At 46.5% G+C, this 18,961-nt stretch overlaps 2 protein-coding genes and 1 pseudogene across 3 annotated transcripts in view; 1 reads left to right on the top strand and 2 right to left on the bottom strand.

Annotated features, from left to right (window-relative positions):
• Nucleotides 1-18,961, top strand: part of Brf1 (BRF1 RNA polymerase III transcription initiation factor subunit) — a 79,636-nt gene that overhangs the window by 37,385 nt on the left and 23,290 nt on the right. For both annotated transcript variants that reach the window (XM_004665654.2, XM_004665655.2), the window contains exons 4-5: nucleotides 8,856-8,887; nucleotides 13,421-13,493. In XM_004665654.2, the coding sequence (XP_004665711.1) occupies nucleotides 8,856-8,887; nucleotides 13,421-13,493 (105 nt within the window). The remainder of the gene's footprint in view (nucleotides 1-8,855; nucleotides 8,888-13,420; nucleotides 13,494-18,961) is intronic.
• On the bottom strand, nucleotides 3,311-4,524 carry LOC123462209 (annotated as a pseudogene).
• Nucleotides 14,551-16,981, bottom strand: Btbd6 (BTB domain containing 6). The gene is made up of 4 exons (XM_004665653.2): nucleotides 16,570-16,981; nucleotides 16,390-16,480; nucleotides 16,169-16,287; nucleotides 14,551-16,012 (listed from the first exon to the last, which is right to left on the bottom strand). Exons 1-4 carry the CDS (start codon nucleotides 16,929-16,931, stop codon nucleotides 14,980-14,982), a joined length of 1,605 nt encoding a protein of 534 aa, XP_004665710.1. The 5' UTR covers nucleotides 16,932-16,981; the 3' UTR covers nucleotides 14,551-14,979.

Genomic DNA, 18,961 nt, shown 5'->3' with positions numbered 1-18,961 from the left:
TCAGGCAGGTAATCAAGTGCTTTGACAAAAAGCTGTCTTGATCTGGGGACCTCCTAGTTCTCTTCTATCAATAGCTCAGTGTGGGTAGCAACCAATCTCTGTTACTGGGAGTTACAGGTCAGAGACAGAAAAAAAAAAAAATTCTTTTAACTGGGTGTGGTGGTGCATGCCTTTAATCCCAGCACTTGGGAGATAGATGTAGGAGGATTGCTAAGAGTTTGAGGCCACCCTGAGACTACATAGTGAATTCTAGGTCAGCCTGGACTAGAGTGAGACCCTACCTCAAAAAAACAAACAAAAAAAAAGTTTTAATTTAGGCTTCATCTCACCCTCATCAGATCCCTACTTTTCAGGTGCTACCCCTTACTCCTTTTGAAAGTTACATTTTTTAGGCTGTCTCCAAGGATACAGGTTTCTATGGCATCAGCTCATTTTGGATTTAATTTTGTGTTTTTTTTTTTAAATATTTTTTATTTTTTTATTTGAGAGCGACAGACACAGAGAGAAAGACAGATAGAGGGAGAGAGAGAGAATGGGCGCACCAGGGCTTCCAGCCACTGCAAATGAACTCCAGACGCGTGCGCCCCCTTGTGCATCTGGCTAACATGACCTGGGGAACTGAGCCTCAAACCGGGGTCCTTAGGCTTCACAGGCAAGCGCTTAACCGCTAAGCCATCTCTCCAGCCCTGTGTTTGTTTTTTATCCATCTCCTTTCCCTCCCCTCCCCTTCCCTAAACCTTTCCTTCCCTATTATCTGGGCCTTGAGTTGCCTATCAGGTATGATAGCAACTGGAACAGGTCCAGGTTAGGAACTGCAGATAAGTGAAACCATACAGCATTTGTCTTCTGTGATTGTGTGTTTGCTAAGTATTATCTGTTCCAAGTCTGTTCATTTTTCTACAAATTTCATTGTATCATTTTTTTCTTGCTGCTGAGTAGAATTCCATTGTGTACATGTACCACAACTTCGTTATCCATTCATCCGATGATGGACATCCAGGTTGATTCCAATTCTTAGCTATACTGAGTTGAGCATAAACATGATTGAGCAAATGTCTCTGTATTAATGCATGGAGCATTTAGGATAAATGCTCAGTAAGGGAATGACTGGGTCTGTTGGTAGCTCTATGTTCATCCTTTTCAGGAATCTCCAAGTTTATTTCCATAGTGGTTGTACAAGTTTACATTCCCACCAACAGTGGATGAGGGCTCCTCTTTTCCCACATCTTCACCAACATTTGTTGTTAGATTTTTTTTTTTTTTTCAAGGTAGGGTCTCACTGTAGTCCATGCTGACCTGGGATTCACTATGTAGTCTCATGGTGGCCTCAAACTCACATGATCCTCTTCCTCTGCCTCCCAAGTGCTGGGATTAAAGGCGTGCACCACCATGCCCGGCTCTGTTGTTAGATTTTTTAATGATTTCTATCCTTACTAGAGTAAGGATGGTTGTTTTAATTTGCACTTACCTAATGATTAGGGATGCTGAATATTTTCTTATAATTCTTCTCTGAAAACTCCCTATTCAGTTCTCTGCCCCCTTTTGCAGTGGGTTGTTTGATTTTTTAAAAAATTTATTGTTTAGTTTTTTGAGTTCTTTGTAGATTCTAGATAGTAGACTTCTGCCAGTGTTATAGCTGGTGAAGATTTTCTCCTGTTCAGTGGGTAATATATTGGCTCTTCTTATGGTATGTTTGTCCGTGCAAAAGCTTTTTAGCTTTAGGAGATCCCATTGGTTGAGTGATTGTTTAATTTCCTGGGCTATGGGTATTTTGTTTAGTAAGTCTTTCCCCACTCCTCTATTGTGGAGCATGTCTCCTAATTTTTTCTTCGAGTAGAAGAGTTTCAGGTCTTATATTAAGGTCTTTAATCCATTTGGACTAGATTTTTGTGTATGGAGAGATGAGTGGGTCTAGTTTCATTTTTCTACATATGGTCATCCACTTGGCCCAATACCATTTGTTGAAGATGCTGTCTTTTCACCAGTCTACATTATTGACACCTTTGTCAAAGATCAAGTAGCTGTAATTACTTGACCTAAGGTCTGAGTCTTCAATTCTGTTCCATTGTTTTTTGTTTTTTTTTTACATTCATTGGTGATTTATTTTTCCATGCAAGCAACTATGAAAGTCAATCAACTATGGGTTAACAAGTTTTTACATTGAATATATAACACAAGCGTTATTACATGTAAGTTCCATAGTGGAAAAAGTCTAACAGAAGAACTGTACTTTTAAAAACTTAGTTTTAAAATATACAGTCCAAAGTCCACTAAGTATCTAGTTTAGTGGGTAAAGAGAGTATCTATTAGGGTGAACCTTATGGAACTATGAGTTTTGTAAATTAAAATGATAAAATCTGGGCAATTTCATGTAGTTCAACCTTAATAAGATCCTGAGAAAATTTTATTTGGCATCACACTATAAATTCAAGGAGAATTTATAGAAACTCATCACATTTCAAGTGAGGAAGAAACACCTCAGGAGAGAAATGTGCACACTGGCCATGCCAAGATTTCTATCTTAAGACTTAGAGATCTGAAATCTTAGAATGTTAAAAAAAAAATAGTGCAGTTTCAATAAAACAGAGAACAATTAAATTTACAAAATGAGGGATTACCTGCTAGGGATGCCTTTAACCTGGAAGCTCTCTGTTTTACTTTCCTTACTAAAATAAACCTTTCTTAACCTGCCCTTCAAAAAATGATAAAGTAACTACAATTGCGAATGTCACCTGAAAGAGAAAGCTACTGACCATAAATGGTAACTTAAAGACTTTTCAAGGTTACATACAAATATTCCATCATTAAAATGAAAAGGCACAAATAGGACTTAAAGTATTGACAGTCATTAATAAAATCCTTAAAAATAAGGCCAACTCATTTGCACTATTAATCCCAGCAAGTAGGCACCTGCACTATTCCAGCTTTGGCACCCTGAGTGGAATGATATTGCAAATGAAATAACAACATAGTACTATTGCAGAAGCATTATCAGTATTTAGTTTCTTAGGCTCTACACTGCTAACTGAGTATCTAAAAATTACCCTATCCATATCCCATCTGTGCCAAAAATATATTTAAAAAATTATAGTCATAAAAATGTCTGTAATATTTCTTCAAATGAGCACTCCTCACCAACACAAATTAAAAAAAAAAACAAAGCAAGAGTAAAAGCTACCAAAAAAAATGTGCTAGACCAGACTAGCTAATCTTAAAGACATACCATATTCAAAAATGGTACTTTATGAAATTTATTAAATACAATCTATGAAGAAAACAGATGTTCCAGGTGTGAGTGTGCACGCATGTGCGGGCTAGGTCCGAGTTGGGTGATAGTGTACTTGAAAAAGTATACAGCTTTCAGAAAGACGTTCACTTGGAACTCTGAACCCATTTACGAATGGTTGCTCCGGTACTACTGGCTACTACACAGAGGGCACCACCCACTGTCCACCAGGTTGGCACCCTGTTAAAGAAAGCAATCTGAAAAAAAAATGCGAAGACTATATCCATTGTCTTCATTAGGGCTACAGGTTCTGCTTTTTCTACTTGAAGTGCTTTTGTGGTAAGTATCTGACCCCCCAAACCAAACAGCCCAATGAGGATGAGAAAGAGCCTGTCCAAGCCACAGTAGGGCAGACTCCACTCTCCTATGATAAAGAGGATAATGATGCTTTCAGGAAGGCCAAGTATGACATAATACCAAATGCTCAGGAAGTAGTCCACAGACTTCCCCATTTTTCTTAGGATGACTAGCGTCATTGCAGCTAACATGGCATGTCCAATTGCTGTGAACGTTCCCTTAAGGTGTACGGAATAGCCTTCGTTCATCCCCGAAGTGCCGGGACCAAACAAAAATGGTGGTTTCACGTTAAGGATCACTCCAGTGATTGCGAACAAGGTGAAGAAAGCATCCCAAAGGCTATACTTTTCTTTGAGAAATATCCAAGCAAATATTGACGTAAACACTGGGCAGCTAAATGCAATCACTGTGGCATCTGCGAGGGGCATCATCTGGTAAGCATAATATATAAGGATCATGGCAGTAGAACCAAAGACTCCTCTGAGAATGAGGAAAACTCGTTGACCTTTTGGGCCTAAAAACCCAGTTTTTCTGTATATTAGGCAAGGGATAATAACTAGCATTTGGAACACACATCGAAATGCACTAATTTCTACGGCATGGATGTCTTGCACTTTCTTAACAAATAAAGAGGCCACTGAGAAAAGGAAGGCAGACAGCAGTGTGTAAAACAAGCCAAGTCCAGGACAGGGCGCTTTCTTCTTGGCTTCCGGCTCCGCGCGCGCGCTTGCGCAGCACGGGGGCACCGCCAGCACCTGCAGCGGCCGGGGGCGCCCAGAGCCTTGGCGTCCGCGGCGGGCTTCCCTCCGTCGTCGTCGTCGTCGTCGTCCTCGTCGTCGTCGTCGTCGGGCGCGGGCTCCGCCAGTGGCAGCTCGGGATCCCGCAGCTGTATTGACTCGCCGGTGGGCTCCGGGCTCCGCCGTGCTCTTCTGCGGCCCCATGTCGCTGCCCGGGCTCTGCCCGCAGCCACGTGCCGTCTCGCGCCGGCAGCAGCTGCGGGGCTGCCCCCTGTTCCATTGTTGTATGTTTCTGTTCTTATGCTAGTACCATGCTGTTTTTGTTACTATGGCTTTGTAATATAGCTTTAGATCAGGTATGGTGATACCTCTGGAGGTGTTTTTTTGTTTTTCAAGGTAGAGACTCACTCTAGCCCAGGCTGACCTGGAATATACTATGTCATCTTAGGCTGGCCTTGAACTCACAGCGGTCCTCCTACCTCTGCCTCCCAAATTCTGGGATTAAAGGTGCGTGCTACTATGCCTGACTCTAGAGGTTTTTTTTTAATCTCTGTGAAGAATGATGCTGGTATTTTTATTAGTATTGCATTAAATCTGTATATAGCTTTTGGTAGAATTGTCATTTTCACAATATTAATTCTACCTATCCAGGAGCATGGGAGGTCTTTCCATCTTCTCAAGTTCTCCTTGATTTCTTTCTTGAGTATTTTTATGTTTTCATTATATAGGTGTTTCACATTCTTGGTTAGTGTTATTCCAAGGTATTTAATTTTTTTGTTGTTGCTATTGAAAATGGGACAGCCTCATCAATTTTCTCTGTGTATTTGTCCTTTGCATATAGAAAAGCTATTGATTTCTGTGTGTTGATTTTTGTATTCTGCCACTTTGCTGAAGGAATTAATCACCTTTAAGAGTTTTGAGATGGAGACTTTTGGACCACTTATGTATGGGATCATGTCCTCTACAAATAGGACTAATTTTGACTTCTTCCTTTCCAATTTTTATCTCTTTTCTTTCTTTCTCCAGTCATACTGCTTGGGCTAGGACTTCTAGTACTATGTTAAAGTGCAGTGACAAGAGTGGGCACCCCTGTCTTGTTCCCTTTCATAATGGGAACTCTTGAGTCTTTCCCCATTAAGTATTATTTAGGCTTTGGGGGCTTTATATATAGCCTTTATTGTACTGAGATCTAAACCCTCCATGTCTGTTCTTTCCAGCATTTTGATCATGAAGTGATATTGTATTTTGTAAGAGGCCTTTTCTGTATTAACTGAGATGATTGTGTGGTTCTTATGTTTATTTATGTGGTGTATTCTGTTGACTGACTTCCATATGTTGAACCATCCCTGCATCCCTGGAATGAAACCTGTTTGATCAAGGTGTAGAATGCTTTTGATATGTTGTTGAATTTGGTTTGTGAGGTTTTTGTTCAGGATCTTTGCGTCTAAGTTCATCAGGGATATAGGCCTATTGTTTTGTTGTTACATCTCTTTCTCTGGTTTTGGTATTAGGGTGATATGAGCTTCATAAATGGAGTTGGGGAGGATTCCCTGGTCTCTGATTATGTGAAAAACACTTTGAGAAAGCTTCAGTTCTTCAGTGAAGGTTTGATAATTCATCTGAGAAGCCATCTGGTCCTGGACTTTTCTTGGGGAGGTTTTTGATTACCTTTTCAATCTCCATGGTTGTGATAGGTTTGCTTAGGAGATTAATCTGCTTTGAGTTTAGTTTTGGTAGGTGGTATGGGTGGTATGTGTCTAGGAATTCATCCATCTCTTCCAGATTAGAGATTTTGGAAGCCTTGATGATTCTTCCAATTTCATTGATGTCTGTTGTGACCTCTTTTTTCATTTCTTTTTTTTTTCCCTTTTCACAATTTTTATTAACATTTTCCATTATTATAAAAAATATCCCATCGTAATACTCTCCCCCCCTCCCCGCACTTTCCCCTTTGAAATTCCATTCTCCATCATATTACCTCCCTGTCTCAATCATTGTACTTACATATATACAAGACCAACCTATTAAGGTCCCTCCTCCCTTCCTTTCATTTCTGATTTTGTTAAGACTTCTCTCTCTCTCTTTTTTTTGGCTTGATCAAATTGGTCAGAAATTTATTAATCTTATTTATTTTTTCAAAGAACCAGCTCTTCGTTGCATCGATTTTTTTAAAAATTGTTTTCTTAGTTTCGAATTCATTAATTTTTGCCCTGATTTTAGTTATTTCTTTGCATCTGGAGCTCTCCAGGTTGGATTCTTCTTGTTCTTCCAGTGCTTTTAGATGGACAGTTAGGTTATTAATTAAGAATCTGTCTGTCTTTGTTGTGAAGGCATGTAGTGCAATGAATTTTCCACTTTAGGACTGCCTTCATTGTGTCCCATAAGTTTTGGGAAGTTGTGTTTTCATTGTCATTCAAATCTAGGAATGTTACATTTTACTTTTTTTTCCTTCTGAGGTAGGGTTTCACTCTAGTCCAGGCTGACCTGGAATTCACTCTGTATTCTCAGGGTGGCCTCGAACTCACGGTAATCCTCTTACTTCTGCCTCCTGAATGCTGGGATTAAAGGCATGCGCCACCATGCCTTGCGACATTTTCTTTTCCTTTTTTTCAAATTTATTTGAGACGCGGGGCGGGGGGTGGGGTGGCAGGCAGGCATACCAGGGCCTCCAGCCACTTGCAAATGAACTCCAGATATATGCGCCCCCTTGTGCATCTGGTTTATGTGGGTCCTGGAGAATCAAACTGGGATCCTTTGGCTTTGCAGACAAGCTCCACCCCAAGATGTGGCTTTCCTTTTTGATTACTTTTAGTTTGAAGTTTATTTTATCAGATACTAATATAGCAATGCCTGCTTGTTTCTTATTTCCATTTGCTTGAAATATCGTTTTCCAGCCTTTCACCCTGAGGAGGTGTCTATCTTTAGTGATGAGATGGGTTTCTTGAAGACAACAGATGAAAAGGTCCTTTTTTTGTTGTTTGTTTTCATTTTGAGATTGAATTTCTGTTGATTTCTCTCTGATTTCATTGGAAGCTTCCACTGTGGAACTTGGCATCCTTGGTGATCTCAGTTTTCTGACTTTTGTTGGCTTTTTTTGTGTTGTAGTCTACCCATCTTAGGGAGACACTTTATTCTATTGATGAGGAAGCAAGTTTTTGTACTTGTAGGATCTTCAGAGAGGGTGGTCTGTTTTAAATGTGAACCAGATTGTTGTACTGGTGTGCAGTGGGGTTATAACCAGATTGTGGAGATAGCAGGTACCCAAAGGTACCTAGGGAACTGGGAGCTCTGGCCTATTCAGTGCACTTGCAAGTACTCTTCAGCACATAGGAACCACTGGTTGGGAAACCAGGTGCCAGGGAGCTGGAGAGCCAGAGGCAAGAGGCCTGCTCCTACAGTGGTCTGTGTACCCTCTGACTTGGGAATAGGAATGTAGGTACCCAGGGGCCAGTTAGGATACCAGCTCAAAAGGCCTGTTTCCTCAGCCCCCAAACAGGGACCAGGCATCCCCAAGCAAGATGCAGGGGACCTACAGGGATCAGAACACTGGGAAGAGCCAGAGAACAGGGATCTGGCCTACTCACTCTGCCTGCCACTCACACCCTCCGGGTATCCAGGAATTGGGGACCTAGGGGTACTTCTATCAGGAAGGCGGAGCAAGGGGCCTGTTTTTACAACAAGCTCACAAGGTCCAAACAGCCCCAAGCCATCCACAGGGGGACCTACCAGCACCAGAAAACTGGGGGATGAATTAATTTTTAACTTCACTGACATGTACTCTTGACAGTGACTTGTTTTATATTTTGCTTGTATGTCCATCTGACTTGGGACCTGTTCTTATACTGTTTATCTGCTGAGAGGGAGAATCCCCTCAACTGTTCTGTGGCCATGTTTGCCAGATAATCACCTTGCTACACTTGTGTGTCCCCCAGGCATTTATTTACTGACCTAGGGCAGTGGCTCAGTATGTATGGAGGAATGAGACTCAAGTGTGGTGGTACATTTCTGCACTGTGTCAGGACTGAGGACACTGAAGTGGACACCTGAATGGGCAGGCATGAGTCAACTGAATTCCCCATTTTTTTTTTAACTTTTATTAACATTTTCCATGATTATAAAATATATCCCATGGTAATTCCCTCCCTCCCCACCCCCACACTTTCCCATTTGAAATTCCATTCTCCATCATATTACCTCCCCATTACAATCATTGTAATTACATATATACAATATCAACCTATTAAGTATCCTCCTCCCTTCCTTTCTCTACCCTTTATGAATTCCCCATTTTTGATTCCTCTGATGCTGCTCCCCAGTTCCTCCTGAAGCCTCTGTCCTTGAAGTGGTTTTCCAGAGGTCTCTTCCAGTGTCTGGAGGGACAAAGGGTTTGGTCAGGCCTTATGTACCATCTCAGGTTCTGTCAGGGCCTTTGTCTTTCTGGTCATATGATGGTTTGTATCTAGCAGATGAGCCTGGTTCCTTGGGTGTACAGTCCTGGCAGCTTCCATGTGGATACTCCTTAACTCCATTTGCAGACATGCTCCTTGACCTCAGCGACCTGCTCCAGGTAGAGCACTTTCCTGTCTTTCCCAACCCCAAGGGTGACTGGGTATAGCTTGTGCTTTCACACTTGGGAGGCCAATCTATGCTGCTTGTGCAGTGGGCTGCTCCATCAGCAGGGTGAGAGGCTTGTGTGACCAAAGCTTGGGACTTCAGGTGGGAGAGGGTAGCTTAGTCACAGTACTTTTCAGGACCTAGTGACCCAGCATTAGAGCCACTTAAGAGAACCTGGTGTAGTGGTACATGCCTTTAATTCCTATACTTGGGAGGCAGATGTAGGAGGAGTGCCATGAATTTGAGACCAACCTGGGACTATACATAGTGAATTCCAGGTCAGCCTGGGCAAGAATGAGAGCCTGCCTTGAAAAAAAACTAAAACCCAAAACAAAACAAAGGAAAAAAAAACATTCTAGAGACTTGTGAATTTTAGTCCTAGGCAAGAAAGTTTCCTTAACAAAAAAGGGGATCCTCCATACACACATTTAAACTATGTAAAAGCCTCATCTTAAATTCCTTAGGGTTACTTATTTTCAAGATTGAGAAAAAGTATTTTCTATTGGATTGCTTATTTCTGCACTTGATCTTAGCCAAAAGGCCAAGAAGCGATGGATTGCTTATTTCTGAATAACTGAACATCATAGGAAAACCTAGCTAGGACACTCATGGACAGTGAGTTGAGGGACATCAGCATCCTGTACCATGTCCCCACTGATGGTCCAATGCTAAGGGTCTGGCTTGAGACTGAAGTCTTTTGACCTTCACCCTGACTGTGGCAGAGCCAAGGTTCACAGTGATACCCCCTGAGGACTTGGAATTAGAAATGCTATTGAAAATGAAGCTGACTGCAGAGGGGAGATGCCATGGACTTCACTCTGAAGAAGATCTGACCATATCTGGGTGCCCCTAGGGGTCCTGAAAGTACATAGGTCCCAGTCTACTGTCCCTGGTTGCTCAGGCCTCAGGGCTGTCTGATAGTAACTAACAGGTTCCACTTATGTCACATGGGCTTTGTATTTTTGTCCTCCCAGCTGTCTTTATAAATGGCATGTCTCAGCAGTTATTGCTGAAATATTTTGTGGTTAAGGTAAAAATAACTCTCTGGAATTGTGATAATCCAATGACTCCATCTTTGAATACATTATGCTGGTTTCAGGGCATGGATATATGACCCAGTTTTCAACCCAGTAACTTCCCAGGAAAGATGGGCACTAGGCAGGTCAGCCTGGATTAGAGTGAAACCTTATCTCAAAAAACCAAAAATCAGGGCTGGAGAGATGGCTTAGCGGTTAAGCGCTTGCCTGTGAAGCCTAAGGACCCCGGTTCAAGGCTCGGTTCCCCAGGTCCCACGTTAGCCAGATGCACAAGGGGGCGCACACGTCTGGAGTTCGTTTGCAGAGGCTGGAAGCCCTGGCGCACCCATTCTCTCTCTCTCCCTCTATCTGTCTTTCTCTCTGTGTCTCTTGCTCTCAAATAAATAAATAAAAATTAAAAAAAAAAACCAAAAATCAAAAAGGCACTAGGATTAAGGCCAGGGCCAAGCAGTTCCCAAAAGTGGTGTAGGCACTTCTTAGGGGCAAAGGGAGATATATCAGTTGGCTCTGGCTTCTCGCAGCTTTGGAAGTGGGAAACTAACTAGCTGTCAGGACAGAAGGTGGCAGCCAGGAGAGGATGAAGGTGGCCAGGGACAGCTGTATGGTCCTGGTGGCCACAGACACTCTTGACTTTTGTCACTTCAGAAAGTGGGGCTGTGTTGTCACATATGAGGTGTGAGGGGGGGGTGGAACTACAAGGTGCGAATCAGGCAAGGCTGACCCTTCCCTGGAAGGTTCACAACAAGTTCTTTGATCCTTTTGAGTTCTCCTTGGGACCGAGGATGGGCCTAGCATTCTGGGGACAAATGGTTTGGTTGGGGTGCATGCCACTGTCAGCAAGGACCTCACTTGGGAGTGGCCTCTGGAAAGTGCTCTTTTGAAGAAGTGAGTAGCAGCATAGAATTGACAGAGACCCTCATTTGTTCTTTTTTTCTTTTTAATACTTCATTTATTTGAGAGGAGAGAGAGAGAATGGGCATGCCAGGGCCTGTAGCCACTTTAGATGAACTCCAGATGCACGTGCCACCTTGTGCACCTGGCCTTACATAGGTACTGAGGAATTGAACCTAGATCCTTTGGCTTTTCTGGAAAGCACCGTAACCACTAAGCCATCTCTCCAGCCCCCCTCATTTGTTCTTGATTCACACATGCCAAAGGCTGTATCTCCAGGTTCAAGACCCTCTGGGTAGAATTGTCGGGGTGAGACTGCTGTGGGTAGAATTGTGCTGAGACTGGTGTCCTGTGCAGGAAGCACTTGGTGGCTGGCCTGGTACATATTCCCAAGTGTTGTCCAGTGAGTTGATGTGAAAAGCCTCTTGATCCTGCCTTTGGGAGGACACAGGGTGGTCCATCCACCCAGGTGCAGCCTCTGAAAGGCAGAGCCAAGGCCCAGGAAGGCAGACTGCATGCAGAATCTGTGGCCTTCCTGGGAGAGAAATGGAAGGGTTGGTCAGCCACCCCCAGCCTTGGCCACCTGTCCTCACATCACATAAAGCACAGGAGAACGAACTGTTAATGGAACATTGGCTAGCAGTGCTCATAAACATTAGTATGTTTCAAAGTCAGCATGGTGATGTGTGTCTGGACTCTGTTACTTTAAAAAAGAAAGTATCTCTGGAAAGGGTTATTAGTTACATTTGAGATCTGTTCAGAGAACTCTTTTTTTTTTTTTAGTTTTCCAAGGTAGGGTCTAACTCGCTCAGGCTGACCTCGAATTCACTGTGTTGTCTCAGGGTGGCCTCGAACTCACAGAGATCCTCCTACCTCTGCCTCCCAAGTGCTGGGATTAAAGGCATGCGCCACCACGCCCGGCTTCAGAGAACTCTTTTTTTGTAGCATTCAGGTCTCATCATCCAGCTGTTGTCCATCTGAGACCCTAATGGTGAGGAGTATGAGGTAGGTAGGTGGATGTCCCAGTGGCAGGTCTGTGGCTGGAGTCTGCAGGAGCCTGAAGGGATCCAGCACAGAAGAGTGCTCCTAGGGGAGTTTTCAACATTGCAAATGCATGCTCATATACGCCTACATACACATACCATATATGTATGCTCATACACGTACACCATAGTTCGGCAGACGACCCCAGAAAATGTGAGACGCTGGAATTACTTGAGAAGGTGCCCTGTAAATCACCAGTCCTTGGGAGACTCAGGAAGATTTATAGCCAGGGTGAGAGGTAACTTGTGTGGATATGGTAGCTGAGCCTAGTCCTCCCAGTGGCTGACTCCCTGAAATGATGTGTCCCAGGCTCTCCCCACAAAGTTTTGCCTCTAATGAAGACCTCATTGTGTATCACCCCTTAGACTCCCCATCCCTTGAAGTTTGCAAGCACCTGGGGTTGCCATCTTCGTGCCACAAAAAGGGTTCTTGTTCAAGGGCCCACAGACTGGGGTTGATCAGGTGAGGGAGTTTTTTCAGGAGGCCAGGTTGGTCATACCTGTATACCTAGGGACAAGCTTGGGGTGAAAGAGTAATGGGGGGGAGGTCTATGGAATCTGAGCATGGGAGGGGCCTCCATAGGTTTAGGCTTGGGGCTGGTTCCAGGTAATGGTGTCACCAAATCTGCTTCACAAGTCATAGTGTATTCACCATGCCAGCCCTCTCAGGCTGGAGTTATCCCCACTCTCCACCCTCCTGTGGAAAAGAAGAGCCATGGCAGGTGATGTAACTAAGCAGTAGGCTCTGTAGCAAATAGGAGAGCAGTGGAGGAACTGATTGGGACCCTAAAAAGAAAGCCTGAGCTGAGATCCCTGAACCCATGGGGTGCAGGTTTAGATGGCATGAATGTTACATGCCAGTATGGTGTTGATTTTTGTTTCTTAAAACTCTTTATTTTTTTATTTACTTATTTATTGGAGAAAGAGGCAGATATATGTCGAGAGAATGGGTGCACCAGGGCTTCTAGCCACTGCAAACAATACATCTGGCTTACATGGGTCCTGTGGAAGTTGAACCTAGGTCTTTTGACTTTGCAGGGATGTGCCTTAAGAGCTAAGCCATCTCTCCAGCCCTTATTTTATTTTATTTTGCTTTTGAGGTAGAGTTTCACTTTAGTCCAGGCTGACCTGGAATTCACTATGTAATCTTAGGGTGGCCCTGAACTGATGGTGATCCTTCCACCTTTGCCTCCCAAGCGTTGGGATTAAAAGCATGTGCTACCACGCCAGGCTTGGTATTGATTCTGAATTGACCATACCTTTAAGCAGATTTTCTAGGCACTCATTGACAAGATTAGGGGAGTCTAATCTTACAGTCTAGGAAGAAGGCAGCCCCTGCTGACCTGGGGTCTAGTGGAAGTAGCCAGGTACTAAGGCAAGGGTAGGTTCTCCATAGCCCAGCACAGGCTCTGGCATTGGATCTTTGAAAACTGAACAGTGGCATGAGCATTTTGAGAAAGAAAATAGCAAACTGATAGAACACTAATGCATTTCTTCCTGTTTTTTCTGCCACAGGTGAACGTGTATGTCCTGGGGAAGACGTTCCTGCTCTTGGCAAGGGAGCTGTGCATCAATGCCCCAGCCATAGGTAGGCTCAGCCCAGAAAGGGCACGTCAGGCCCTCCAGAAACCAGCATGTCAGGTCAAAGTATGAAATCCCAAGGCAAGAAATATTTCCTAAAACGTTCAGGGATCATTCTAGTGGAGCTTTATTTCTGTTGCTTACTCAGAAGGCCCACTGACAATGCCTGTGAAGTGTGGACCAGGGTAGGTAGGGAAAAGGGCATAGTGCTGCATGATGTGAGCCTGTCCTGTTTGAATAGTGCCTAAGGAACACACCTGGTGGCTTGAGGAAGCAGGACCTTCTTACATAGGAATAAGGGGAGTTCCAGGAACAGGTGCTGTCCACCCATGACCCTTTCCACATCCAGTGAGCTTCCCTGGCCTTACTTTTCTTTTTCTTTCTTTCTTTTCGAGATAGGGTCTCATTCTAGCCCAGGCTGGTGTCAGACTCACAGTGATCCTCCTACCTCTGCCTCCCAAGTGCTGGGATTAAAGGCATGCACCACCACACCAGGCTTCCTGGCCTTGTTTTTTTTTTTTTCCCAAGGTAGGGTCTCACTCAAGCTCAGGCTGACCTGAAATTCACTATGTATTCTCAGGGTAGCCTCAAACTCTTGGCGATCCTCCTACGTCTGCGTCCGTCCGTCTGTCCCCTCCTTCCCCTCCCCGTCCAAGTGCTGGGATTAAAGGCGTGCACCACCACGCCCTGATTTTCTGGCCTTACTTTTGATCCTCTGTATATAGTGTTTCCTCATCATAAAGGGAACCACCTGGGGCTGATGTGCAAACCTTGGCTCCCTGTCTCTCTCCCGAGATTCACTTCACCCCTCAAAACCAACTCCTGTAGTAGGGCCTTGAGGTGCTTTCAAAAATACAAACACCCACACAACTGCCCTTTTACAAAGCCCTAGCTGCAGCCCTGGAGAGAAAGATAGCCCAGATGTCATGGAGAGGCTCTGGTGATAGATGGGTCCCTTAGAACATGGTTTGTATTTAACCACTTAGCACTACTGTTCAGCACCACAGACTTCCTTCCCATTACAGTGAGATGTTCTCAATGGTATAAGAAAGAGAACACCCCAGTTTACAGCTTTTGTTCTGTGAAACCTTTATTACCAAAATCCACTTAAATAGAATGGAACTATTCTAAGTGCCTTTTCAGCAATTTGTAGTTTGAAGAGAAGGTCTCGAGGTAAGCTTGAAGCCACCTAAGAATCCAAAGGAGTGGGAAGGATTTCCAAGTACCCAAAGCTTGGGTACCACTGGACAGATCTGGAGCCTGCCTTGGGTCCAGCTCTGCCTGCCACTTTGTGGCATGTACCCCAATGTCAGGAGACACCTAAGATTGCCAGGCTTGGACTGTGAAGAGAAGTTGCCTTTTTCAGACTTGGGCTGAGACAGGGAGCCTTTGGTGGTGTCGGTAAGGCAGCTGGCAGTGTCCTGCACTTCCCCTGCACTTACTGGGCAGCAGAGGAAGGGCCTGGTGGCAAACCTTCCCCAGCCCCTGTAACCTCAGGCATAGAAGATGAGCTCTGGAATCTGTCCACCCTGAACCCCAGTCCCATTGGTGCTGTCTGAGGAACACTGGAACTGGAAGGCCACCTTTCCACATTGTACTTCTGTCATCCCTTCCTGCCCAAAGTAGCTGAGCTCACTGCCATCCAGGACAGCACTGGCAGTGTAAAAAGTGTCCTGTTCCACCTGGACTGGGTGCTCAAACCAAACAGGGAAGGTGTTGCTGGATCCATCCGACACAAACTTGGTCAGGTTCTGGGCCAGTACCATCCCTAGCCGCTTGAGTTCGATCTTCACACTGTACTCAGCCTTCCCAGAGCTAGACCCATACAAGCCCAGCCCAGCAATGAACACTCTTCTGTCCACTGCAAACTGGATGCTGTCACAGCGCCCCCGGTACCGCCACTGGTTGCTGCGGTAGGCAGAAGACTGGAAGCGATGGCACCTCTGTGGGGCAAGGCCCTTCCTCTTGGTCAGGGGAAAGTCAAGGAGGGGCTTGTTGGCCGCAGTGTACCATAAGAAGATGTTGTGAGTCTCCTCCAAAGTCAGGATGTCTGACTGGGCAGCACCGTTGGCAAACTCCTCCAGAGTCATAGTTGGAATTCTGACCAGATAGAGGGCTCGTCCCAAAACATGCCTCTTGTTGTGTGGGGTTACTGGGAGGCCCTGCCTCTTGCACTCTGCCTCAGCCCAGTTCAGGATGGCCTCAAAGACCACTGCCTCCTTGGTGTTGAGGGCTTCTCGGGTCACAATGATCTCCAGCGTCTGTCGGTCAATTTCACAGAAGCCTTCAGAGCGCAGGGCCATCTCAGCCTGAGCATCAATGACCTCCCAGCAGCGCTGAGTCAGCTCAGGTTCCTCAAACAGCCGGCTCTGGGACAGCAGGACACAGGCGTTTTTGGCTTCTAGACTTGTCTCCAGAAAGTTGACACAGGCCTTTGCCAGCGCGGGCACAATGTACTTCTTAGCAGCATACAGAGTGGCAAGCACTGTGTCCGCCTCCAGATCAATCTCGTCGCTGTACAAGTACCTGGACAGGGCAGGGACTCTCCTGGGGAGTTGCAAAGACTGGCCTCCAAGAGGAGCTCACAAGCTCCTCTGCATAACCTCCTCAGGTTGAAGAGGCTGCTGGGGACCATCAGAAAAGAACCACCCCATCATTCCAACCCCGGAGCAGCTCACTTACTTTAACAAGACCAGGAATGCAGTGGGCTCCACGTCGGGAATATGGATTTCTGACTTGACTTCCGCCAGGTCCCCGTAGAACATGGCATAGAAGACAGAGCTGCCGACGGCCAAGACGTACTGTGAATAAGAAGGACTCCACTGAGCCACGGGGCAGGAAAGAAGGCCCAGGACAAAGCGTCAGCCACAGCTCGCCAAGGGACCGGGCTAGCCCCTACCCACCTTGTGGGCAGGCACACGTCTGGAGGCTTCCAGGGGCCCCACGATGAAGTGTACGTCGGCCATGAGCTCGTTGTTGAACATCAGCGCGTTCCTGCAAGGGCAGAGGCACACGAGCTGGATGGAGCAGGGCGCGCGCCCGGGCTCAGGGGCGGGCTAGCGGGCGGGCGGGCGGCGGCTCACCTCTCGCGCAGCGTGGGGTGGAAGGACTGCCAGTTGGGGCTCTCCAGGTTGTTGTTGTCGGGTGCGGGCGGCGCGGGCGTGGGTGGCGGCGGGGCGGGCGCCTGGCAGGGCGGGCTGCAAGGGCTGGCCTTCCGGCTCGCGCCCGCCGCCGCGCCCGCCGCGTTGCTGTTGGCGATGTCGGTGGCAGTGGCCGGGCCGGCGGGCGGGTACAGCTCCGCAGCCATCTTCGCTGCCGCAGCGGCCTCTGCACTAGTCGGCAGCCGCGCGCTGCGCCGGGTTTTGGGCAGTGGTTCCGCGAGCACAAGCAGGGAGGTCAAGCACTGCGCCACCCGCCCGTGCAGGCAGGCTAGTGGCAGCAGCATGGGGCCAGGCCGACCCTCGCTGCCCGCCACTAGCCCGTCCTCACGGGCCCGCCCCGCCCGGCGGCCCACCCGCCTGCCTGTTCGGAGCCCGCAACCAGCGGCCAGGCCGCAGGGGGCGCCGTCCCGCCGCGGAGCGCGCGCGTCACTGCGTTTCGGTGCGCGCCGCGGCTCCGCCTCTGACGGTGGTCGCGGCTCCGCCTCTGACGGTGGTCGAGGCCCCGCCCCGTGCCCAGCCCGGGCGGCGGAGGTGTCTTTAGGCCTGCGCTGCGGCCTGTGAATTCTCTCCACCTAACCCTGGACTCCTCCATCCCGGCACCTTTTTTATCCAAGAACGAGACGTTGAGCAACTGAGGTTTTGTAAAAGAACCCTGACGCAGCTAATTCTCCAAGCTCAGCAGCGATGCCTCTCCTTTTGTGCATGGCATTAAAAAAAAAAAATTGGGGGGTTTTCGAGGTAGGGTTTCACTCTAGCCCAGGTTGACCTGGAATTCACTATATAGTCTCAGGGTTGCCTGAAACTCACAGCAGTCCTCCTACCTCTGCCTCCCAATTGCTGAGATTAAAGGTGTGTGCCACCACACCCGGCTGTTTTTTCATATTTTATTTTTTTATTGACAACTTCCATAATTATAGACAATAAACCATGGTAATTCCCTCCTCCCACTTTTCCCTTCGCAATCCCGTTCTCCATCATATCCCCCCTCAATCTGTCTCTTATTTGTTTGGTTTTTCAAGGTAGGGTCTCACTCTAGCTCCGGCTGATCTGGAATTCACTGTATTTTCAATGTGGCCTCAAACTCACAGAGATCCTCCTACCTCTGCCTCCTAGGTTCTGGGATTAAAGGCATGTGCCACCACGCCTGGCTAGTCTCTTATTTTTCTCTCTCTCTCTCTCTCTCTCTCTCTCTCTCTCTCTCTTCCTGGTTTATTTTTAAGAGAGCAGCAGACAGAGAGAGAGAGAGAAAGGCAGATAGAGAATGTGCGGGCACCAGGGCCTCCAGCCATTGCAAATGAGCTCCAGATGCGTGCACCCCTTGTGCATCTGGCTAACGTGGGTCCAGGGAAATTGAGCCTCGAACCCAGGTCCTTAGGCTTCCCAGGCAAGCACGCTAAGCCATGTCTCCAGCCCTCTCTTTTGTTTTAATGTCATCTTTTCCTCCTTTACTTTTTTTTCTTTTTCAAGTAGGGTCTCACTCTCTGGCCCAGGCTGACCTGGAATGCACTATGTAGCCTCAAGGTGGCTTTGAACTCATGGTGATTCTCCTACCTTTGCCTCCTGAGTGCTGGGATTAAAGACATGCACCACCACACTGGCCTTTGCCTCCTTTTATAATGGTCTCATGTAGCTAGTGCTAGGTACTGCAAGGTTATGGATATCCAGGCCATTTTGGCTCTTACATTCTTCTGTCACCTCTTCTGCAGTGGACCCTGAGCCTTGGAAGGTGTAGAGATGTTTCAGTGCTGAGCACGCCTCTGTCACTTATTATCACTATTGTGCCTTTTGAGTTATCCCAGAGGTCACCACCATCTGAAAAGAGAAGCTTCTTTAACCAAAATTGAGTGTAGCATTAATATACAGGTATGAACATTAAGAGATGTGCTTACTTGTTCCTGGCCGCCCTGGGGCTGCTGCACATTGGTTTCCCAGGGGCATCCAACTGCGGAGCAGGGTCTTGAGTGGCCATGAGTGCAATGGGAAGAAACACCTGGGAGACTATGTCAGATGACAGCTCATTTATTTGTTGGGGGAATGGGCTTGTAAGCATTCATGTAGTGGTGGGAAAAGGTATGGGGTACAGGTCACAGAGGGATTGACTGTGTGAAGGTTGCTGGCTGCTAATCTCATTAACATATAGGGACTTTCCAGGTGAGTGGTAAAAGTTCACAAAGCCACAGGGAAACCGAAACCCAAGTCTCATCCAGACGTCCAGGTGTCCCAGGTAAAGGGAGGGAGCGGCCCCAGTCCTGTTGGTCTCAAGGTGAGATTATGGTGTCTAGGCCTACTGCAACCTCTTGTGGCCTGGGTCCCT

Source organism: Jaculus jaculus, chromosome 7 (genome assembly GCF_020740685.1).
Source record: "Jaculus jaculus isolate mJacJac1 chromosome 7, mJacJac1.mat.Y.cur, whole genome shotgun sequence".
Taxonomy (NCBI): Eukaryota; Metazoa; Chordata; class Mammalia; order Rodentia; family Dipodidae; genus Jaculus; species Jaculus jaculus.
The sequence above is the reverse complement of the archived record's forward strand: the minus strand, read 5'-3'. Positions and strand labels throughout refer to the sequence as shown.

Excerpts from the sequence above, each read along its gene's own strand:
- Btbd6 (XM_004665653.2), bottom strand. The coding sequence starts at position 16,931 with ATGCTGCTGCCACTAGCCTGCCTGCACGGGCGGGTGGCGCAGTGCTTG. Across the intron at positions 16,481-16,569 it reads CACCCCACGCTGCGCGAGAG|GAACGCGCTGATGTTCAACA; the intron begins GTGAGCCGCCGC and ends CTGCCCTTGCAG. Across the intron at positions 16,288-16,389 it reads GACGTGTGCCTGCCCACAAG|TACGTCTTGGCCGTCGGCAG; the intron begins GTGGGTAGGGGC and ends TCTTATTCACAG.